Source organism: Dicentrarchus labrax, unplaced genomic scaffold (assembly GCF_905237075.1).
Source record: "Dicentrarchus labrax unplaced genomic scaffold, dlabrax2021, whole genome shotgun sequence".
NCBI classification, from domain to species: Eukaryota; Metazoa; Chordata; class Actinopteri; family Moronidae; genus Dicentrarchus; species Dicentrarchus labrax.
This window is the reverse complement of record NW_026136702.1, coordinates 24,910,501-24,934,538: the sequence shown is the minus strand read 5'-3', so window position 1 is coordinate 24,934,538 and position 24,038 is coordinate 24,910,501. Positions and strand designations below refer to the sequence as shown.

General features: G+C 39.9%; 1 protein-coding gene across 1 annotated transcript; it reads right to left on the bottom strand.

The window, feature by feature from the left end:
- Window positions 1-209: 209 nt before the first annotated feature.
- Window positions 210-23,711, bottom strand: si:dkey-191g9.5 (rap1 GTPase-GDP dissociation stimulator 1-B). The gene is made up of 14 exons (XM_051423792.1): window positions 23,428-23,711; window positions 16,981-17,085; window positions 15,314-15,436; window positions 13,103-13,228; window positions 12,721-12,849; window positions 11,734-11,859; window positions 11,488-11,631; window positions 10,527-10,658; window positions 10,246-10,380; window positions 9,605-9,730; window positions 8,593-8,732; window positions 8,380-8,506; window positions 6,468-6,596; window positions 210-5,001 (listed from the first exon to the last, which is right to left on the bottom strand). Exons 1-14 carry the CDS (start codon window positions 23,438-23,440, stop codon window positions 4,874-4,876), a joined length of 1,683 nt encoding a protein of 560 aa, XP_051279752.1. The 5' UTR covers window positions 23,441-23,711; the 3' UTR covers window positions 210-4,873.
- Between the last annotated feature and the right edge of the window lie 327 nt (window positions 23,712-24,038).

Genomic DNA, 24,038 nt, shown 5'->3' with positions numbered 1-24,038 from the left:
TCATGTTCAACATGGTGGCCTCTGACCCGCTCTCTCTGTTGATAAAAACAGCTCATTTGAAGGTAGCGAATACAAAATGATTCTTATTTTCTGGTCATTATACATGAATGAAAAGGGGATGAATGAGGGAGTTGCAACTACTGCAAGTACACCGTTAAATGCCAGTAAATCCTACACACTGGACCTTTCAAGAGAAAATTAGACACCAGTTGGGGGAAGACATTGCATGACTTTATTCTGCTCTCTCTAGAGCAAAGCTCAGAAAATGTCAAATATTCCCTTCCTGAAAAATAAACAGATTTGTTCACAAATGTCAAGTGATATATGCATACATAATATATGGCAGTACAGACATTACATGAAACATTAGAGCAAAACTGCTGACTCTTGTCCATAGCCAGATTATTCACTTTATGTTGTATAGAACACACATGCTCACCCTTTCCCCATGATTACCCAACTACATATGCACACTGAATTGTACACTTATTGTCTTAGAATGATTGTATAATGTATATACAAGTGGTTGCAGTTCAGCATGTTGTGCATGTGGCTTCTTCACATTGTGCTCCTGTAGGATTCCGCTGCCTTTATGTTTGCTGTATAAGATAAAACAGGAAGCGTCCTTTACAGAGGAATGCTAGCAGTGGATATTGCTGTAATGCTGGAGCCAGATGTGCAAGTAATTTGCTAAATGACTAATTAGGTAGACTTTACAAAATCATTGCAGCAAGATGAGTTAACAGTTTGAAAAAAATGTTTTATGCTTAATCATGATCATTCACCTATGTCATTTGATAAGTACTTACTGGTGGAAGCACAGTTGCATCAGAGAAGTCTAGGCACCATCTTTGATGTGGTTATCAGAGAGATTTTCATTAAAATGGCTGCAGGTTCCCTGAAAAACAGCTTTTGTGTGCAGCTCCTCTATTATTGTGTACTGAAAGTAATTTTCTTTTGTAATTTAAAACCCGAGCTGTGGGAGCCAGTCAGTGTTTTCCAAAGGCCCCTTAAGTTTCTGAAAAACGTTGCATGTGCCTCTGGGTCCTTGCATGTACCAGTACGAAATACGAATACTGAGGCGAGGCAGGCAATCGCAAAACTGATCAATTTATTGTGTTTCAAAAAATAAGCAGCCGTTCAATGCGTACTCCAGTTTGATTGCTCTTCAACAGAAGAACGGGACTGACCCAGATTATACATGACAATTAACTTTAGTCTTTTTTTGGTATTTGATCACTTCTAATAAATAAAACTTTTTGTAAAGGGGCAAGTAAAAATTTACTTCAAGCAAGTAGATTTCTGACCCACTTCCCCGACCATGCAAGTGAAAACAAAGGCTAATGCTTGAATTGTGATTAAAGATAAAGTTAAAGAGTAACTTAAAAAACAAGACTCTGTAGTGGACGTCAGTGGTTCCCAATCTGGGGGTCGGGACCCCCACTAGGTGTCTTCAAAGCTCCATAGGGGGTTGCGAGGCCTTCTTGATTTTAGAAAACTTATATACTTATAAAAAAAACGTATAAAATATACACAATAGGCCTATATCTCAGCATGTGGTTCACTTCTGTGAAGAAACATAAAGGTTAAGTAGTATATCTAATAGAACAATGGCCAAACGCCAGGGACAAGAAAACCCTGAATTTGTCAGAAAATAAGTCTGTTCGGTCTGTATGATTATTAAAAATTATTAAAAATACTGGGGTGCCCAGTTGGCTAACTTTGGAGCTGGTGAACATGGGCCGAGTCCTGCAGCAGCCCAGAGTTTGAATCCGACCCATGGCCCTTTGCTGCATGTCATCCCCTCTCTCTACCCCCCCTTTCCTTTCTATCTCCAGCTATCACTATCAAATAAAGACAATAAAAGGCCCAAAAAATAATTTTGGATTATTAAAAAATTATTAAAAATGCATTATACAGACAGAGAATTGTATAAAAAGTTCCCTAAACAGGACATAATCTGCTCAAAATTCATCCAAATCTCTGCTTTTACACAAACTTCTTGCAGTTACTGAGTTCACTGTTTGGGTTCATTGTACAGTTTTGAATACAATATGAAATATCCATAAAATATGTCACTTAGTCAGGTATTGTCAGTTTAATAGAGGATAGAAAAGGGGTCCCTAGAGGAAATTGGTTGGGAACCACTGATCTCACTGTGAGAGGGTAGCTCTTAACAAAAGTCATTCCATCCGTCCAGAACAGATCATAATAGGTTATAAAAATTTGCAAATAAGTAGAAACTAGAACTTAGTATTAGTAATTTAGTAATTTCTTGCCAATACATTATAACTCCCACAGACTCTCCTACTGTCCTCAATAATTCTGCATGTGCAACAGCCAGGTATTTCAAGTATAACGTGAACACGACTTCAGGCTAGACAGAGAAAGATTCCCTTGTGTGTTGCTGTCTTTTAAATGTGTTTTTTTTTTTTTTTTATGCTTAACAGAGCCCAAAGTCAATCATTCAATGTAACTAAAGCCACATTTAATTGATAGAATGCTACATTGTCTAAGCACGATATTTGTATCCCTCACACTATTAATTCAGCCATCCGGTACGGAAGCCAAAAACATAGATTAAAAGATTTTTTTTATTATTTCAAGATCACAAGTTAATTATTTTTTAACAAAGCAGAAATTTCCCGTGGTTTTGGGTTAACTTGTCTCGTTATGTTGAGAAAACAAAAGGCTGAATACATGACGTAAGAACATAATAAATACTTCATGAGATTCATAAGAGTGGACCAGGATATATACACACTGCTCTGTGTGCTGGGAGTGTCAAAGCAAACAAAATTGACTTTTTATGAACTTTTGCCAATTGCTGTAAGGACGTTTTCATTTGATTTGATATGAGTGAATTTACATTATGGATAATTATTGTAAAGTAGCAGCCTACAGAAATACACTAATCAATGTCAAAAAAGGAAGCACAAGGATTGGATTAAGTGCAGCAGATGTGTGTATAAGTCACGGTCCAGTTTAATGAATCTTATAAGGTCAGTATTATCTTGAAAAATCTGTGTTTTATTTTCTCAAGATAACGTGATAAATGAACCGTTTATCACGAGAAAACAAGGTTTGTTATCCCTATGTAAATTTCAACTCAGGATCTTGAGATAGAACGACAGCAAAAAAGTTTGAATCAATGAGCATTTAGGGCCTCCGTAGTCTTGAGTCGTCTCATGACCCAAATGCTTGCGAGTCTAAAACATGAGAATCTTTCTAACCTCTACCATCCATCATATATGAGATAATCGTGACATAAGTGTCAGTCTGACACGTGCAGATGCAAAGAGCAGCTTTAGTTAGGGCTGCCAATTAAGGTTTTGCTTATACCTTAAACTGTGTTTACGATTGTATGTACACCTGTTACCACAATGACATGATACAAATATTAATTTAGACATTGCCGACAGAACAACTTTTAGTGGAGAAGCTCAGGACTGTTTGAGAGAGACAACATCTGCTGCCCTACAAAGGTTCTAAGACTAGATCATTGCATTCAGATAGCTTTATTGCTTGTTAATGTGGCTCCATTAATAGTTTTGTTTGGATTTGGAATGAAAATGATGATTTAAAGCTGCACTAGGTAACTTTTATGTCATATTCGCCAAAAACGTTCAATCTGATTGTCAGATTATCTGTCTCATGTACTACTGTCAGGATATAGTGAAAGTTTCAGCAAATTAAATTTTTAGAAAGGTTAGACTGGACAGACTGGTTTAAAGTGCTTTGATGCTGGTCGATGAGCTGGTTATGTAAAGATTCTGGTGATGGAAGAAGTCTTTGGTCACCCAGACCAGGTTTGCTCAGTCTCAAAGGACATTTTACATCATGTATCTGCAAAGATACTGAGTAAGCAAGCCCAAAGTACTATATGTTACGTTTTATACCAACAATCTTAGCCAATTATTTTATTTGTAACTGTGGTGGTTACACTTAAATTAATTCAAAATAAACAATCCTAAAACTTTATGTCACTTGTTTTGTGAAAATTTTACTATGCAGGAGAAATTATACTTTTATTCCACGCCTTGCAAGATTTTTTTGGATAAATCATCATCATCATAAGAATAAATCACTTGGCCTAATATTTTGACACTTTACTTGGGAGCCCAAAGAAGGTGATGTCAATTCATCTGTTCCCCCACCCACCACTTTAGTCCAAGATACCACCAACTACTATTGGTCAGATGACATTGAAATTTGGTACAGATATTTATAATCTCCACAGAATAATGTGAATGTATTTGGCTTGACTTTCCCTTTTAGTGCCATTGTCAAATGGCACTAACTCTACTGCCACTACCAACCACTTTGGATACAAGAAATGTCCAAATCTAATAGACAATTTACCATAAAATAGTACATTCCCAGAAACAATTGTGTACACTCTGTGAACTTTCCTCTAGCTCCACCCTCAGTCCAAAATATCAACTTGTCACATAGGATCTTGGGATGATCACATATCTAGTAGATTACCATAGAAAATGTTGAGCACATGACTCAGCTCCTGACTGAAGTAACCCCTTTGGTTTTAATCACCTCGTAGTCTTCCCTTGTCAGCCAATATTCACACCAAATGTTACACTTTCAGCCTGACTTTTGGTAAGGCTTTAAAACATGAAAATCTATCACTTATGTTCTTTATTCCTTCTGTGAACACTGCAGCCACTGGGGGCTGCTACTGGGGACACAGAGTCTTAGTCTTGCTTGTCTTTAATTAGTAATTGTTGTTGCATTTTTTAGAAGCCAGTTAAATATGTAGCAGGGTCTGTGCAGTGAGATCGTTTGAATTAAAGTATGCCATTGAATAAGCTGGATAAATCCATACAGCAGATGAGATCCTTTGTCGCTCCATGCGGCTTTAGCTGGCGTCACCGAGGATGGCCAGTATGGAGCTGGCCTGCGAGGCAAGTTTACTGCTGCTGTGATCTGTCAGTTTACAGAGGCTCTCCTTCATATTCACAGAGTTCAACTCCTCCTTCATCACGCCTAGGGTGGAAAGAAGAAGAAAGAGGTGTGAGATGGATTGCAGCTAGTGGAGGTAAAAGAATGCAGATTCACACCCAGAGTATTCTCTGATCATCTGTGAGTGAGAATGAATGTGTGTTTAATGCAATAGTTTGAGAAGCTATAGAAAGGAACAGTGTCTGAAAACTCGACCTCCACTGGACCTAAATTGCAGGGGTGTTTCCGGGTCGGGGGCCTGGGGTAGCACTGGCCACCCCATTATCATATGAAAGTAAATGACCTAACATGTCCATTGTTACCAACTATGTCAGTGCTAAATAATGCTTCAAAGTTAGGCTTAACTTTGGCGATGGAAAAACTAGCATGGCCATTTTCAAAGGGAGCCTTTGACCTCTGACCTAAAGACATGTGAATGAAAATGGGTTCTATTATATATCTATTCCACAAGTCTTCCCATTGCAGACATGCCACTTTATGCTAATCCCATGCAGTTTTTGGGAAACCATGCAGTTGCTTGCTTGTTATATAAATGTGTTATTTTCGACTTGTGTATTTCAATATTTCTGCATACTAGGGTATAAACAGTGTTGGAACTGCATACATTGGAAATGGAGTGAAGACACATACTTCGTGTCACATATGTATAAGTCAGTAAAAAAAAAGGCTGGAAACGTCCCTGCTAAAGTGGCAACATCATAGCTGACTGCTGAAGCTGCTCAAATATCTCAAACTGCAGTCCTTCTAATGGCCAGTGGATGCAGGCTCCAAAGAGACATCACACTGAGAGCTACTTAAGAAGGCATTTTTAGTCCTTTTCTCTGAAGATACAAAAAGAAATAGTTTCAATAATCTTACATTTTTAAATTTGATTTGACACATCATAGCTTCATCATTTAGATACTGAAGTTGAAAGAGGTAATATATGGTGGCTGCTCTGATTGTCCACTGATCAGAAGGTTGGTGGTCCTTCCGCTACATGTCGAAGTGTCCTTGAGCAAGATATTGAACCCCAAATTTTTTGCCATTAACGCTGTAATCAGTGTATGAATGTGGGTGAATGAGTTAGTTTCGGTTTGTGAAGGCCTTTGCCATCAGTGTATGAATGAGTGAATGTGGATGTAGTGTAAAGCACTTTGAGTGACTGCTCAAATCCTCATGCTGTCCATTTCTCCTGCTTCTAACACATCAACTTGAGGACAAAATGTTCACTTGCTGCCTGATATATCCCACCCACTGACATGAGCCATGATAACCAGATAATCAGTGTTATTCACTTCACCTGTCAGTACTCAGCCTATTTAATGTGCTTAAGTAATCAGTTTTGAGCTGGAAGCTGAAGATGAAAACACTGCAGATTCCACAGACATTTTGGCCTGGGATCAGATTCCACAGACCCTCTCATTACAGTTTGCACTTAACAGCAACATCTTGAAATTTGTGGTAGAACAGAACTTCTGTGAATGCGTGTTGTAAAGTCAAACACATACTGGAGTTAGCCAGGCTGCAGATGAGACCTAAAGCGCTGAACTTGACTTCGACCGCCCCTACAGGATCCTCCAACATCTTCTTCAGCATGGGCAACAGCTCCGCATCACTGAACGGGCCCTTCATAGATTCTACACACACCCACAAACACACACAAACATGCAGATAAACATGCATTTTAATACATGATTTCAATCCAAATTTGAAGATATCATATCATATACCTTAACTGAATCAACTAGTCAATTAGAACCAAACTAGTTAGTAGTTAGAAGATGTTAGTCCTATGTATTCCAGTGACTGGATCTGGCTGCACTTCCCGCTTCCCTTGCAATGTTTCTGTGTCTTCTTCATATTATACAAATACTTTCTGTTTGGAAGGGGAAGATGAAAGCAACAATTATTTTTTGCGCTTATTAAATAAACAACTTATATTTAGAATTTTCTCCTTGCAATAAAATAAAAAAACTCTTACAAAGTCTGTACAAAGTATATTGCATGGGAATGCAAAACAACAATTTCAAGAACCTGTGCCCCTTATTTATCAAGCATTTGCAAGAATCCACCAGACCGAACAAAAACAACCAATCAGAGGTGAGAAAGTTGGTTAATTGTTTAGTCTTATTCCCAGGGCATGAGACTCAACAACAAGTGTCTTTAAACTTTTCAACCATTCCAAAAAGTCTTTGGGCCCTATCTTGCCGATCTGAAACGCAAGTATCAAACGCAAAACGCAAGTAGCTTTGTGGGCGGATCTCGGGCGCTGTTGCTATTATGCCGGCGGGATAAATGACTCTTGCGCCCGGCGCAAATCTAAAAGTGGTTGGTCTGAAGTAGCTACATTAGTCATAGGTGTGCTTTGGGCGTAACGTGCAATAAACCAATCAGAGCGTCATCTCACATTCCCTTTAAAAGCAGGCGCGCTTGTTCCATGGCGGATTGCTATTATAACGGCGGATTTGCCAGGCACACGACAGGACCAGTTCACAGCCGAGGAGGCCGACGTTCTCGTCAGGGCCGTAAAATACCGAGAAGTGACATGACATAAATGTAACGCAGCCATACAATAAATAAAAACAATGTAACGCAGCTTCCCAGGAAGAAGACCCTGGCCTCGGGAGCAGTGCGCACGGGCCAGCTGAGGAGGGAGCAGCACAAACACCAAGGTGCAGAGGATCCAGACCCACTACACGCCAGAGGACCACCTGTTCCTGCAGCAAACCGGGTTTGACATGCTGGAGCGGGAGCTGTCCGGGATGTGGCAAAGTATTAATGCCCGTCCTGACCGGGTGGCGATGTTGCTGCTGCCTCTCAGGTGCATCCCCTCGAGTCTGCGCCCTTAAACTAGCATCGGAATAAGCGCCACTGACTTTAGACTAGGTTTTTCCTGGTCTGTGGCGGAATTGTTATCTGAAACAGCAAAATAGCACCAGGGACCGTTTGCACCGGAACACGCCTCCTCTTTTCGCTGAACCGCCCCCCGGAGCGCAAGTTGTGCAATGTGCGTCGAGTGCAAAATAGGAATTATACAAGCGCCAGTGTACAAAGTCAATTGCGCTGAGTGCAAGATAGAGCCCTGAATGACTTTCTCAGCTCTGATTGGTTGTTTTCATTCAGGCCCGGTGGATTCTTGCAAATGTCATTAGGAGCACTAGGAGGAGCCAGAGGAACCTGATTGTTTCACACATTATCTGTCTCATGTTCTACTGTCAGGATATAGTGAACGTTTTTGAATGTTACATACTGGACCTTTTAGCCTGTTGGAAGTTCTGGTCAGTGATAGACACGTGCATACTTCTCAACCTTACTGAGAGTTCACATTCAGTTCCAGTCAGACTTTGTAGGAATGATTCCGATATGCTTCATAAATTCAGGCCCAGAACTTTTGACTTTACACAATCTAAATTGCTTTACCGATGTCAATGGCAGATGCTATCGCCAGGGCAACTAGGGCCTCATTCTGCATGATGACGTGCTCACTCGTTGCCATGGAGATAAGGTGCCGAACCCCATCTGCTTTGGCCACAGCCTTGACAACTTCCTGTCAGAGAGAGGTAATCAGCCTGTTACAGATGTTCAGTGGACGTCCCAAGAGGAAGCTCAAATTTTCAGAATGAACTGACTCACAGGGTTGCGGCTGTGTCTGATGAAGGCAGCCAATAGGCGACTGGCTTCTCCTCTCACCCCTGCGTGGTCTTTGGCTTCGCACCACTCCATGACTCGAGCCAGAAGCTCAGCATCTCTCCCCAACACCAAGGCGGCCTCCTCTAACAAACGCAGCATAGCAGAGAGAGAAAATAGAACATATATTGAAAAATGGTAACAATGTGTAAAATCAAAAACAACTAGGAAATATGACCACAAGTTGCCAACTAGTTATACAGGGGGGAAGCTTTCCATTAGCAGAGGTAATAGCGAAGTACAAATATTTTGTTCTTCTCTCCAAAAGTAAAGCCAAAATGTCTCGATAGGTTATAAATGTCAAAGTACACGTCAAATACATTTTTGCTGATGTATGTTCAAGTATTCATTTTTCAAGTTCAGTTTTAATTAGTTATTTGAAGCTATAAAAAGGGTTTCACATCATGATTGACATCTGCTCGCGACTCAGTCAGCTGGGCGTATGGGTGGGACTTCAATACTATGGTCCCAACCCTGATCACTACTGCGCAGACTCAGACTCCGAATGGCGAAAGGTTGCAGCGGCCGTATGAATATTTGGGAATATTCTGGCTTTCTTTTTTTAATAGGAGGAGATGGAGACACAATGTCCATCTTTTATTTGTTGATGTTTTCAACTAGTGTTGGGCATTTTTCACAATTTTGGGGAATTTTACAGACCAAATGAATAATAGATTAATTGAGAAAATAACAGGCTAGGGAGAATGTAAATTAAGCTGAATGGATAAATAAAAAAAAAAATTAAATTAATATTTTTAACTGAGGCTTTCAACCCACAATGAATAGGGGTCCTTCCCTGGCCAGACGTCTCTGGAGGGACTGGGTGCAACCACCCACAAGTCCCCTAAAGCAAGGGAGATGACCTGAGGGGGATCAGATCTGAGACTTTACTATTACTACTACTGAATGCTATCAGTTTCATGCATGGTTAAGTCTTTAAACAGACACTTGTGCTCACCTTGTCCATCCACCATCATGCGCAGCGTACCCAGAAGCTTGAACTGAACCGGCGGCATGTCGGAGCGCAGCAGGGTCTTTATCCTCTCAGTCACCCCGTCCTCCAGCATCCGCACTTTGTTGGTGGCTGTAAAACACAGAAGTCATACTGATGCACTCTCCAAGTGTCTCAGTGGGAGTGGTGTCTGTGTTTGCACGTACTGCTTTAAATGGTCATATACTGATACTTTGGGTCAAATATTGACACTTTAGGTCCTAAAGTATCTATATTTGATGACCCGGGAATGAGAGTCGGCAGTTACCATATATATGTTTCTTGGCTCTGATTGGTTGTTTTCATTCACACACAGTGGATCTTTCTAAATACCATTAGGAGCACTAGGAGGAGCCAGAGGAACCTGATTGTTTCACAGATTATCTGTCTTATGTTCTACTGTCAGGATATTGTGAAAGTTTCAGCAAATATGATAAAAAATACCTACTGCAGCTTTAAATTATTAACTTTTTTCTTGCTTTACCCATGTAAAGTACATTTCTGACACTTGCCCATAGAAACCCATCTAAATTGTTTTAGTAGGTTTTTGAAGACGACTCAGTATGAACATGTATGACTTTGTCCTTTAGAAAAGTGATTATTAGTACCAGGAATGGCCAGGTTTCTGAGTGCGCTCAGTCCAGCATGTTGGACAGACACGTCTCCCTCATCAACATGCTGCTCCAGCAGGGTCAGGATGTGAGGAACCACACCGAGGTCCAGCATCTTTACACAGTTGCTGTCTGACAGAAATACAGAAGGACAACAAACATGCCTTCAAAACCTGATTGCTGTTTTACATTAATTATACTGTTTCAAAGTAATCCCAGAACTCACTCAATGCTCAGAATAGTTATCCCTTTCTTTCTTTTTTTGACCAGTATCTCACCATTCCTGGCGAAGTTGGCGATGGCCAGAGCTCCGGACAGCTGCAGCTGGGTGTTGGAGCTCTGCAGCCAGGACAGGACATCCTGATACACCAGACCTGTTCCCTCGCCGAAACATTTCTGCATTGACTCATCTGACACACACACACACACACACACACACACACACACACACACACACACACACACACACACACACACACACACACACACTACATGTTACTGAGGTAAATCGCTAATAAAACAACACTGGTGCACCCATGTCAGAGATTTCTGCTTTCAGGCGCAATACTCCACTACAAGTAAAAGTATGTAAGAATAATCAGCAAAAATACTTAAAGTATCAAAAGTATACTCATAGTGCAGTAAACTGTAACCCTAACCCTGTCAGTGTTTTACTACGATATCCGATGTTATATTAATATTACTGTTGCATTCATCTGTATGTTGCATTTAACTGCTATAGATATCTGAGATTGAGCTCATTTGAACTCCTTCATGTGAGCTCTCTACCTCTACCAGGTGAGCTATAGGGCTCCCCTATTACAAGAGGGTTTTTAAATAGTTTATTTTGCTTAAGAAGTAGGAGAATGCATAAATTAACTTTTCATCCTTCAGTTTATCAGAAAAAGTTGCATTCAAAATCTCGGATTTGGTTTTCACTGGACAGAAAGGGTATCACAAACTGTAATCTGAAAAGTAACTAAAGCTGTTAAACAAAACGTAAAACGTACAATATTTCCCTCTGAGATGTAAGTAGTTTTAGGTATAAAGTTGTAGAAAATCAAAACACTCTAAAGTACTATGAAACTGTACTTAAGTGCAGTACTTGAGTAAATGTACTTAGTTATATTCTACCACTGCAGATGAATGAGGTGAAAGACAGACAGAGATACATTGAAAGGCAGATAAGGACTGACAGACTGACAGAATTGTTGCTGTGTTTGCACCGGCATCACTCACCTCCTAAAAGTAGAGACACTATGAGGTTAGAGGCGATTTTGATGCTGCACAGGTCGTGGGGGTCAGAGCCTCCCTGCAGACCCCGAATCATCCCAGATAAAGCCTCTGGCACTCCTGACTCTGCAAACTGCAGCTTCAGTGTATCTGGTGGTACAGTACAAACTGGTAAGCTTTACTTTTTGCTCTTCATACTCAATAAGTCTTTCATGTCCCTGCCTCCCTCCTGAAGCACCCTGCAGGTCTTACCACTCTCGCCCAGTGAGCCCAGAATCTCCAGGATGACGTGACGGCGTTCGGCATCAGGCGCCCGTTTCAGTTGAAACGTCAATACATCTGCCACGTCCTGCTCCGCCAGGGCGTCCCGCGCAGAGTCTGCAAACACAGGGGTCTATAACTATAGACATTGTCAGCAGTAAATCATTATCCTGACTATCAGGTTAAGTCATCATACATCTGACATCTACAGCTGATTTAACACGGAAATGTCCCGCTCTTTTCTTGATGAGGGTTGATGGTTTAACTTTAAAGAGGTTATATCATGCTCATTTTCAGGTTCATATTTGTGTTTGGGTGGTCTGCTATATGTGCTTAAGTGAAACACATTGTTTTTCTATGTAGACTTTGTTGTTTAATTTAAAGATTGATCCTGCCCTTGTTGTTTGTTTTTTTTTGGGATGTACTATAGTAACGTAAGAACAGGCTGAATTCAAACAAGGTGTCAGGCAGTGTGGGAGCAGTGTTTTCTGTGGGAGACAGTAACTCTCATTATCATGGACTTTGGCTTTTGTCCCTTTTCAGAACTTTTTAAAAATCTATGTAATGCAATAAAGCACAGGAAATAACCCAAAAGCATAATATGGCCTCTTTAAACATTAAACAGTGCGGACCTATCTTCTTTTGGGACAGGGTTTGGTTCCTTTATCCTGATGACATTGCTGTGTAAGCTCTGGCCCATTGTTTTACATATTCTGCAATGAAATGAGTTGGGGAAGCACAGAATGACTAAAGCCGGATCTGTATTTGTTTGTTTGTTCTTGATTACTCTTGGCACTGTACACAACCGGTGTAAATGAGTGATAGAACATGCACAGCACAGCACAGAGATGAGCAAGTTAAAGTTAAATGGCAACCCTGCATCTGTGAAGAACATGTCTAATTACTGAGACGATGTGATTCAAATCACAGCAAATTTATAATTAATTACTATAATAAATACAATTACACAATAATCACCCATGTCAGCCAGGTTACAGAGGGCCAGCAGGCAGACGTTGACAAGGGGGTCGTTCTCTGGATACTCCCTTATTATGGACACCAGTCTGGGGATTACTCCACTCTGGACTAACTGGTCCTGTTGGTATGCTGAGGTCAGACAGAGAGAGTGGAAAGGGTAAAGTGGCACAGTGATGAGATATAGACACAGTATTTTATTATTTTGTTTGTTTTTAAATTTGTCTTTGGTGTGTTTGTTTGTGGAAAGGAAAATTCTAATTAAACCAAGCTGTAATAAAAGGTCATTTTTCTATTTAGGATTATAAGCCATACACAAAGTACCTATTTAAATCTGTCATCAGTGAACCCTGCTGACTGAACCAACACTGTCAGACCAACTCACAGTTGTCGAAGCAGATGCGTCCAATAGCCCTGCCGGTGTTCAGCAGCATCTCCTGGTCATTGCTGTTCAGGTGGGGAACCAGCACCTTCACCAGGCCCGCCTCAATGCATGGCTCCCTGACTGCAGCTACAACACACACACAATGATAAAATATTACCTCCTGAACTCAGTATGTCCCTTAAATGCCCCCTTTAATGTCCAGTGTGTAACATTTAGGAGGATCTGTAATATAACATTCATACCTATGTCTCATTAATGTGTAATCACCTGAATATAGGAATATGTAGAATAATTCTACAAAAAATGAATTCCCCACTATACTGTGACACATTTTCATATACAGTCAGGACAGTTAGAGAAAGTTCATCTATGTAAGGACGCCATACTAAATGCTAAATACATGACATTCACAGCTTTTACATTAATCTGAATGGCCAGGATAATTTATAATCTATTTAATTGTTATTAACAACATTTTACCTGAATCTTTTTTTTTTTTAGATGAAGAAGGATGAAAAACAAGGTAAAATCTCCCTCTGCAAGTCAAGTTTGAACATTTTTATGAACTAATGGTTTTCTTTATGCCAGATTTTAGGGGTGCCAGCCCCAGCCCCCCTCTTTCCAGCACCCATGTATACAGTATATATAGTGTTACAGTAAATATTCTATGCACTAGATCTGCTTGAACCAGTGTTTTATATATAAAAACCAGTGTATATATATATATATATGGCTGCACATTAAATTCTACTGCCTTGTCAAATTCTGTTTGACAGTTTTGTTCAGCATACATACATTCAACATTTCTCTGTAATGCAGCCTGAGCGTAGCTTCTCAAAAATGGCAACTTCACAGGCACCCGGTTAGCTCGGTCGGTAGAGCTGGCAACCCAATTACGCAGTGGCCCTGGTTCGAATCTGTCCTGCGGCCCTTTGCTGCATGTCATCCCCTCTCTCTCTACCCTCCTTTCCTGTCTATTTCCAGCTGTCTCTCTATCAAATAAAGGCCAAAAAAATTATACTTAAAAAAAAAAAAAAAAAAAGCCAACTTCTCAGTAGCACCATGAACCTTGTCAAAACGTCAGTCAAGGGGCAAAGAAGAAACTTTTATTTTTTCACTTTAATTACTCACAAAAGGCATATAATTTGTGAACTTATTGATGAGACAGCATACAACTATGTGTCAGTCAAACAATATATATATATATATATATCAGGCAACATAGATGAGAAATCCTTAAAGAGCCTGCTTTACAGCTCTGTGACAACTGGCGAAACTCCCTTTGGGATGGGACGATATACAATATTATTGCATATGGTGATAAGAAACATTCAGATAGGTGTATTGTAGTGAATTTTTATTATCAAGATAATCGTGAATATCCTCATAAGTGAGGATATATATATTATAATTATTTATTATAATATAATGTACATATTTAAAAGTTCCTATTACTATTCCTATTTCTTATAATGTCTTTGTTTAGCAACCGCCACGCAACCAATTTCCCCCCAGTGATCAATAAAGTATTTCTAATCTGGTCACCATCGCTGAAAGCTCAGCTAGCCCATCGTTTGCAACCCAAAAGCATTAAACAGGATGTGTGGAAATACTATGATGGATTCCAAACTAAAGAACAACATTGAGATGTGTCTTCAATGCAATAAAAAAGTACTATATATATTTTAATAATAAAATGTAAGGTAAAGTGATTCCTGTAATCATGCATAAAATGGAAATTTATCTTTGGCACTGGCATATGTCAACACACACTATACACAACAATACATAACATAACATAACAACACACAATAGTTCTATGTTACAGTAGAAAACTTAAAGTGACAGTAATGAAAGTGATGGGCATGTATGCTTTCATAATCATCACAACAGTACATAATAACAGCAGTAATTGACAACAAACAAAATAATAAAAAAAGGTATATTTTTAAATTTGTATTTTAAAAAAACATAATTGTAACATGAAATTTTGATATCATCCCATGGCTAGTTGAGGAAGACCATGTGATATGATCGAAGGCTCTAGACGGGCCACTAAATGGACCTTTTGTTGACAGTATTAGGGCAGTAAAGAGCTGTGGTGGTAAGAGAAAGCCCTAATGGCTACTGAACACATATCCCACTGGTGTAGTGATCGTCCAAAATATTCAAATTATTTTCAACAACATAACAAGTATAGCAGTATCCTACCTTCTCGGGCCATCTCTGCCACCACCAGAGCCACCTGGCAGCTCAGGCTGCTTTTACCCCGTAAGGCCTGAGCCAGCGTGGGTAGAATCCCACTTCTGGCAACTTCAACAGCAGCATCTTTCTCTGTGGACACAGAATCCAAAACCTCAGAGGATATCCACAGCATATACAATAGATATGTGAAGCAGTTTTTAGTTTACACAGTAAAGCCCTAATGTCACTCCAAGTCAAACAGTATGTGACATGTGAAATAGACTTTACCGACTCCTAGTGGTTGCATTAAAAAAGAAATGTTATGGTGGCCTTCGCACCTTTTCTCTACTGCCACAGTAGACAGTCTAACAGACCAATTGTGTCACCCCTTCCACGCTAACTGAAGTAAAGTTTTGATCAGGACCAAATAATCAGGTGCGACCCAACCCAAGCCTGAACCCGACGGGTTGTGTTGGGTCCCATCAGGGCCCATTCAGGCAGAGAATCAAAGCTCTAATGTAAAGTACCCTTTAGACATGCACCTTGTTACATATACAGTATATGATGGCAATTTTACATCTTGGTCACATGTCTGAAAAAGTCTCAGTTTCTTTAAAGAATCAAGGTCAAGGTCAAGGTTACTTTATTTGTACCTATAGTTAGATTTGGTTTGCAGTAAAAGACAAGGCATTCCTCTCGACAAAAATATAAAAACAACAAACAACAACAATACACAAGATGATACAAACATGATAAAGATAAAAGATAAAGGGGCTCCAGTCTCTAAAAATCAGGACTTACAAAGAGAGAACAATAAAAAACAACAACACTAGAATAAATAAGTTAAAAAAGGTAAAAAAAAATACACAAAGAAAGAACACAAGAAAAACTCTCTGCCACAACTTGTTGATCTGAATGACAGATGCTGGGACAAAGTTATTTTTATACTGCTTTGTTCTACATCTTGGGATTGTAAAGCTCTGCCCAGAAGGAAGAAGCTGAAATTCACTGTGCAGAGGGTGGGAGTCATCATTTAATGGAGCTGGTTATCTGCTGCAACTGTCTGCTATACAGGGACTCTGGGCAGGGGCGTTTCCAGACTTTTTTGAACCCATTTTTTCATTCAGATATCTTGAGGTCAGAGGTCAAGGGATCCCTTTGAAAATGGCCATGCTTTGAAAGTTTTTCCATCACCAAAGTATAGCCTAAATTAGGAGCATTATTTAGCCCCCTTTCCAAAATTCTAGCTACAACATGTTGGTACCAATGGATGTGTTATGTCATCTAGTTTCATATGATACCAGTGTCTTCACTCTTTTTAAAAGTAGTAGTAGCCTCTGAAAGAGTGGAAAAGCGAAAGATAACAGGGTGGCATTTGGGGTGGCCAATCAGATTTCAGGGGTGGCACCCCAGGCCCCCCTTCTGGAAATGCCCCTGATTCTGGGTTTAGCTGTGACTCACCAATAAGCCTACTACACAATTTGATTGAGGGAGTTTCTGAACCATGACACCAAAGAAAAAGATTGATTCAATAAAAGCACAATAAAAAAGGTCATCATGGTGGAAATAACTAACATGTACTGAGCTGTGTGAGGTGGTTTTCTGTTTGATGACCATCTGGGACAGGATGATAGGCCGGAGTAAATGTATAGATGGGTGCAAGGTAGGTCTGTGTGTGCCAGTGCATTACTTACTCTTCTCCAGCAGAGCAGCCAGCACTGTGTCCAAATGAGGCTTGAGCTCCTCCACAATCAGCTCTGTGCTTACACTGATCGCCTTTAGAGCCTCACTCAGGGAGTCTGCAACACACAAACACACCCACACCACCAAAAACAAAAGTTAAAAACATGGCAGTTTAAGAAGTCTTCCTTATCCAACCTTAGAAAACCAAAAGTCACTTTCTCGCCTCCAACCCCAACCTATCTCACAACAGCAGAGATATATGGGGAATAGAAAATTGGACTATGCTGGCTGTTCCTGAGTCCAGACTTGGGATCAAAAGCTACAGTGCTTTTGCAGTTAAAACCGCCCTCCTCTGGAACTCGCTGTCCGAGGGTCTGAGGCTTGCTGAATCAGTGACATCTTTTAAATCACTGTTTAAAACATATCTTAATAAAAAAAGCCTTTTATTTATTCTAGCATGTTTATTTCCCATCATGTTTTATATATTATATAGCTCTACTTGCAAAGAAACATTCCTAACTGCAACCATGTTGTAATACATACATACATCAATAACAGCCTAATTTTACACATGATCCATGTTGATCAAGATACAGAAAAATAGAAATGCATGGTAAGAATAGCATATTGTATTTTAGTATTAGTATTAGTATTGTCAGAGACTTGGACACCACAATCCTTTAATCCACGGCAATGTTTTATTACTGCTGGAAATGTGCTTTGCAGGCAATCACTATCTCAGTGTACAGAGGCTAATTGTGTTGGTTGGCTTGAAGCTTGATTCAACAATCAACTATCTTTCTCAGCTCTGATTGGTTGATTTTGTTTAGGCCCGGTCAATTTTTACAAACACCAATAAGAACCTGATTGTTTCACAGATCATCTGTCTCATGCACTGCTGTCTGGATATAGTGAAAGTTTCAGTAAATATGTTATCATGTTATTTTAATCAAAGTCACCTATTGCAGCTTTAAATGTTGCTGGTGCAAGGGATTGTGGGACGGCATTATCTCCTTCTTTACATCGTAAAGGATTGTCTAGTGCTAAAGGAGATAAGAAAGGAATCACTGAAGCACCTTTCCTTAGTATTTAGAGAATTCAAACAGCTCTTATCATGGCTGCCACTGAAATATTTCTAGGTCAGTTCACTCAGTTAGGAACCTTCCTAAGCAAAAAAGACACAAAGCTTTGGCCTTTTTCATTTCACAGTTTGTACACCCCCAATGACTTTTGGCGAGAAAGGCCTTGAATAGCATCTTAGTCCCTCCCACCCGAGATGTGAGCGGAGAAGGCGAGGAAACCTGCACAGCTGCATCCTGCCCATTGTTCCTCTGTCAGATGAGCATAACAGCATTCACAACTATTATATATTTACTTTTTTTGTGTGACAAGAATGTAGAGGTGTCATACACTTTTTTTTTATATCAGCCATGACCAATAAAGCTGCTGTTTCACTATAAAGCTCAGTTTATTGCATTATTTTATATATGAAAATGTTAGTTTGTAGTTTAAGCCAAACCACCTTTAAGAAATATGAAGTATATCAATTCCTTTGGTTCCTTTTGGTGTTAAACCAGATGAGATATACAACCCCTCCAGTGTGGTCTGGGTCTACCCCTGGGTCTCCTACCAGTTGGACTTGCCCAGAAATACTCCAAAGGGAGGCAGCCAGGAGGCATCACGATCAAATGCGCGAACTGGCTTTTTTCAAACCAAAGGAGTTTGATGTTCTAAGATGTTCTAAAGGTCAGCCCAGACATCCTACGGAGGGAATTATTTTGGCTACTTGTATCGACAATGTTATTCTTTCAGTCACTGCCCAACGCTCATGACCATAGGTGAGGTTGGAACGTGGGTCGAGTGGTAAATTAAAAGCTTTTCCTTCTGACTCAACTCCCTATTCACGGCCTGGTACAAGGCCTGCATCACTGTGGACGCTGCAACAATCTGCCTGTCGATCTCACGCTTTATTTTACCCTCACTTCTGAACAAGACCCCAAGATACTTGAACTCCTCCACTTGAGACAAGAACTCAGGCTTAGTCCCAACCCGGAGGCAGCAATCCACCCTTTTCCAGCAGAAAATGATGGCAACTCAGTCTTGGACTACAGGATGTATGAGGGCCAATAAGATAAGTCATTTCTAACTCATTATCAGAGGCTATATAAAAGCCTAATTTCTAGTCTGTTTATTATAAAATATTGTACTCTGGGTATGTCATCTGTCAACAACACCATATTGTGCTTCTTTAAAATACTAGAACATGTTTTTGTTCATGCTGGAGATGAAAAGAGGCTGCCTAAATCTTGTTCAAACCATTCATCTCCAATAAAGCCACATTAAAACTTTCCCAGTATCTCCAGAGATACTACATAAAACCCTATAGGAAATTAACAAAACCATGGTGGTATCATGTAGGAATGAGTTCAGAGCTCTACATAGTATTAAAATTATCTGCTTAATGATCAGAGCAAACAACAGTTTCACAGGAGAGCCAAAAGCGCTCCATGTAATATGCATCTTAAAACTTGCAGTGTAACATTTGTGCAATGCGCATGTAGTCAGAAGTTTGCTTTTCCGGTATAAAATTACCAGGATCTTTCTCATATGCTTCGACATTGTGGGGCCCATAGAGAATGTACAAGATTTTCGCCAGTCGAGTGCAGTGCTTGAATGGGGATACAACTATTTAACCGTGCAGCTCTTCTAGGCTCTCCAAATGGTTGGGCCAAATGGATGGATGGTTGTGACACACCAGAAAATGAATCCACCATTTTACAGCAGCTTCTTTCACAATATAAGCTTATGGGAGAAAGTTTTTTGGGGCCAGTGTGCATCATGTGATGTACGCCAGTGCTGTAATCTACTGGTTTGCCCACTATGTCAAATTGAGAAAAACCTATCTATAAGTGTCGTACTAGCGCTGGAGGTCTGGCTTAACCAAGACCGCAACTGTGTAACGACAACTTTCGGGTCTGTCATATGATGCACAGTGAAATAACTTTTTCCCATTCAGATTGTAATGATACTTGTTTTGGTGAAACATAAGCATTTGGGAAGACGTGCCTTAACATGGCTAAAGAAAACGGCTCATAAAACAGTAAAAGACGTGTGTCGACTATGTGATACGAAATTTGGTAATGTAAAAATAAAATTGACATAAGTTGATCATCTGTGCAAACTTGGTGGCAAGCTCAGAGGTTTTTGGTGTTGTTTCACATAAGGACAGGGACTTTGAAAATGGTAACATGCAGATAGCAGAATGGGAGGAGAATTGCATCTGAAATAGTTGGCCAATGGCAGGCTTATAACCACTCTCATCAGGCAGTAATCCAGTCCCAACCCCTCCACAATCTTTAGCCAACCTTAGCCAAGTTTTAGTTGCCTTACAGTAACACTGATTTAAACATACAAACACCAACATAACCACAATCTTTCACTAACTTTAACCACACCCATGGGCAGATAAAGCTCAACACACATACAATGCAATGCATCACACACACACACACACACACACACACACACACACACACACACACACACACACACACACTTACAGTGAGGAGAGACCTACAGATGGTAATCACCTCAGCTAATCTCTTGTAAGTCGAATGAAAATAGCCTGAGTGGAGGGGGCTATGTGGCTGATACACATCCTGCTATGTCAGGACCTAACCCCATGTCCTTCTGTGTGTGTGTGTGTGTGTGTGTGTGTGTGTGTGTGTGTGTGTGTGTGTGTGTGTGTGTGTGTGAGACTATGCGCTTCTATGTGTGTCTGATAAGAGAGCAGGTGAACTATTTACTAATCAGTCCCACAGAGTGCTACTAGGGAGTCCCCAAGGTGCTTATTACAGATGTCTCAACTACACTGCATATGTACTACATTAAACAAACATACATGCAGAGAGTGCTGAGAAGGCTGTACAATCTAATCCAATACAGTCCAGCATTAAATCCCATGACTGTGAAGCTTCTTATGTTTGGTGTTTACTGCTCAGACTGTGTCAGAGAGCTGTTGAATCGCCTCTATGATCATTTTTTAAAGCTGTACATTTATGATGCTGCCTATGAGGCTCGTGCCTCAGATCAGCAGTTAGCAAGACAAACAGTCAGCAGCAGCAGCTTCAGAAGAGGCTGGGTGTGTCTTCAGCTTGTGATACATGACAGCCACTCGCCACTGAACACTTTCTGTCCCTGCACTCTTGAACTAAACAGTGCACTCTTACTGCCCAGTGAGACAAACAGCTTGGTGTAGCTGATATTGTCTGGTTTGAGTGTGACATTGAGATACTGTGCAACTCTGTGCCTTGCACCAAAAAAGCTGACAATATTTGACATTTTATACAATGCAAAAAAAGAAAGAGATGAGCCCACGCTTAAAGACCCCCCTCCAGACATGTATTAAGTAAGGGATATTGCCCAACAAGGTATCCATTATCAGGAATTAATGGATGACATGGAGGCCATAACTGGCTATGGTACTGGAAGTGGTATGCCATATGGATGACAGGGCCCCATACACAGCCATCTGTTTTCACATAGTTATACTGAGGGGACACTTGGTGGAAAGCACTAGTCTATCCAGTTCAACAACTGCAATCATAGTGCATCACCTATTGGACAGATGTTACTTTCTGTCCACCCCATCAGTCATAAGTCTTCCAACACTAGGAACATCAGCTTCAGGTGGGAATGCAAGGTGGACAAGAGGGGACTTCAAGGAGACAGTAATGCAAGATTGCATGTTATGTGAGTTTGTACCATAAAAACTATGGATAAAATTGATTTTTGCCTTTTAGCCCCTATAAGAATATAGGATATTCTATATATTTGGTTGTGTCTAATCTGGTCTCAGATTCGTCATCAATAATACTAATTAATATGCTTTGACATTTTAGCCATATAGGTTTACAGCTGAAGAGACTATATTCACTAATGTGAATGATGACCTGTGCGTTGACCATCAGAAAAATTAACAGTGCTCCCTGATTTCTTTTTTTTTAATTTTGACTAAACTCCCCTGGCCTTCAAGGTTTTTAAAATGTAAAAGCCTAATCCTAACAAATCAAAACAACACAAAGATCATCTTAGTTCACACACATAATTAAAGCAAGAAGGTTTTCATAATCTATCAATGTTGAGTCTCCCCTTGAGTTTGTGGGGTTCACTGATATCAATCTTTTAAGTTAAGATTTTTCATGCACTCATCTTAAAATCTGTTTTTACTTTTGTGTTTTGTTCTTACGACCGAGCTACAACAAATAAAGATATTGCAGCTGACCATCAGTGATTCAGAAGAAGGGTAAAGAGACAAAGATAGGAGGGAAATTATTTAAATGTGAAATCAAATGAGGTGGCCACGTTCATTTTCACTGTTTAAAGCTGCAGTAGGTATTTTTTATGAAAATAACTTTTTGTCATATTTGTTGAAACTTTCACTATAGCCTGACAGTAGAACATGAGACAGATAATCTGTGAAACAATCAGGTTCCTCTGGCTCGTCCTAGTGCTCCTAATGGTATTTTTAAGAATCCACCGGGCCTGAACGAAAACAACCAATCACAGTCGAGAAAGATAGAAAGACACTTTGGGTTGGTGGCTTGAAGATAGTTGATTACTGAGTGTCATTACCAGCATCGGTATTTGACAACCTGGGAATGAGACTCAACAATCGACTATCTTTCTCAGCTCTGATTGGTTGTTTTCATTCAGGCCCAGTGGATTCTTGCCAATACCATTAGGAGCACTAGGAGGAGCCAGAAGAACCTGATTGTTTCACAGATTATCTGTCTCATGTTCTAGTGTCAGGATATAGTGAAAGTTACTTACTTACTAAGTTACTTACAAAATTTGTTGCGATAATATATTTCACAATTTGATCTGTGAGAATAGTTCCATAAATATTATATAGTCCATTAAATCATTTTGTTAGTAAATGCAATGTACATTTAAATTGATCCTGTTGCAAAATCTATTACAATTAAATTAGCTAAAATATTATTGGAATTAATTAAGATAAATCAATGAATGTCAGAAAAAGAACAATATTAGGTTGTACAAATGTTGTAGGTCTTGTTTCTTGTAGTAAATTAATGTGACATTATTTCAGTATATCAAAATCAATTCACCCATTTAGATAATGGATGAATCATTATTGATTCAGTGTCAGTCATGACGTAAAATCAACAACAATCCTACATTAAGCAATCAATCTATCTATCTATCTATCTATCTATCTATCTATCTATCTATCTATCTCACATCCTCGTTCCCTGCTGTGTGATGCCTAAAATCTCATAACCACAGCTGGTGTTACACGTCATCACTCGTATGAAACCATCCACACACACACACACACACACACACACACACACACACACAAACACACACAAACACACACACACAGACACACACACACACACACACTAGGGGATGTTAGATATATAGCTACTCACCGGTGTCTGTCATGGCTGCTGCTCGGCAGGCTCTCTACTGGCTGCCTCACTGCCTGTAAGCACTATATGTGTGTGTGTGTGTGTGTGTGTGTGTGTGTGCGCGCGTGCAAATGTGTGTGGCTAGCAGAGGAGCTACCCTCCCTCCTTAAGGTCAGGTGTACCCCAACTCAGTCTCTCACTCTGTCTGTCTGCTTCTCTCTACTCCTTGCTCTCGCTCCCTCAATCCCATTATCCAACTCTCTCCTTCCCTCTCCCTCTCTATATATAAATCTCTCTATCTCTATCTCCCTGCACCCTCCCTGCCCCCACTGCGCTTGCGTTCTCTCTCCCTGCTCATTTGCTCTTTTCCCACCTTACCCTCTCTCCCTCTCCCCCTCTCTCTTTCTCTTTCAATTCACAAATTCAAATAAGCTTTATTGTTCAGTATATCAAAGCATCTACTGTAAATAAAAACATGCTATCAGAAATAGAAGATTTTTAACAATTAAAGCTCCATTGTGTGTAACATTGAGGAGGATATATTGTCAGAAATGCAATATAATATTCATAGGTATGTTTTCATAATCACCAGAATATAAGAATCCTTGTGTTTTTGTTACCTTAGAATGAGC

What these genes read in the sequence shown, in the direction of transcription:
- si:dkey-191g9.5 (XM_051423792.1), bottom strand. An exon ending in CTGTAACCTGGCTGACATGG is followed by an intron (nt 11,860 to 12,720) that starts GTGATTATTGTG and finishes CTGTGTTTGCAG; the next exon opens with ACTCTGCGCGGGACGCCCTG. An exon ending in TCAGACACAGCCGCAACCCT is followed by an intron (nt 8,507 to 8,592) that starts GTGAGTCAGTTC and finishes TCTCTCTGACAG; the next exon opens with GAAGTTGTCAAGGCTGTGGC.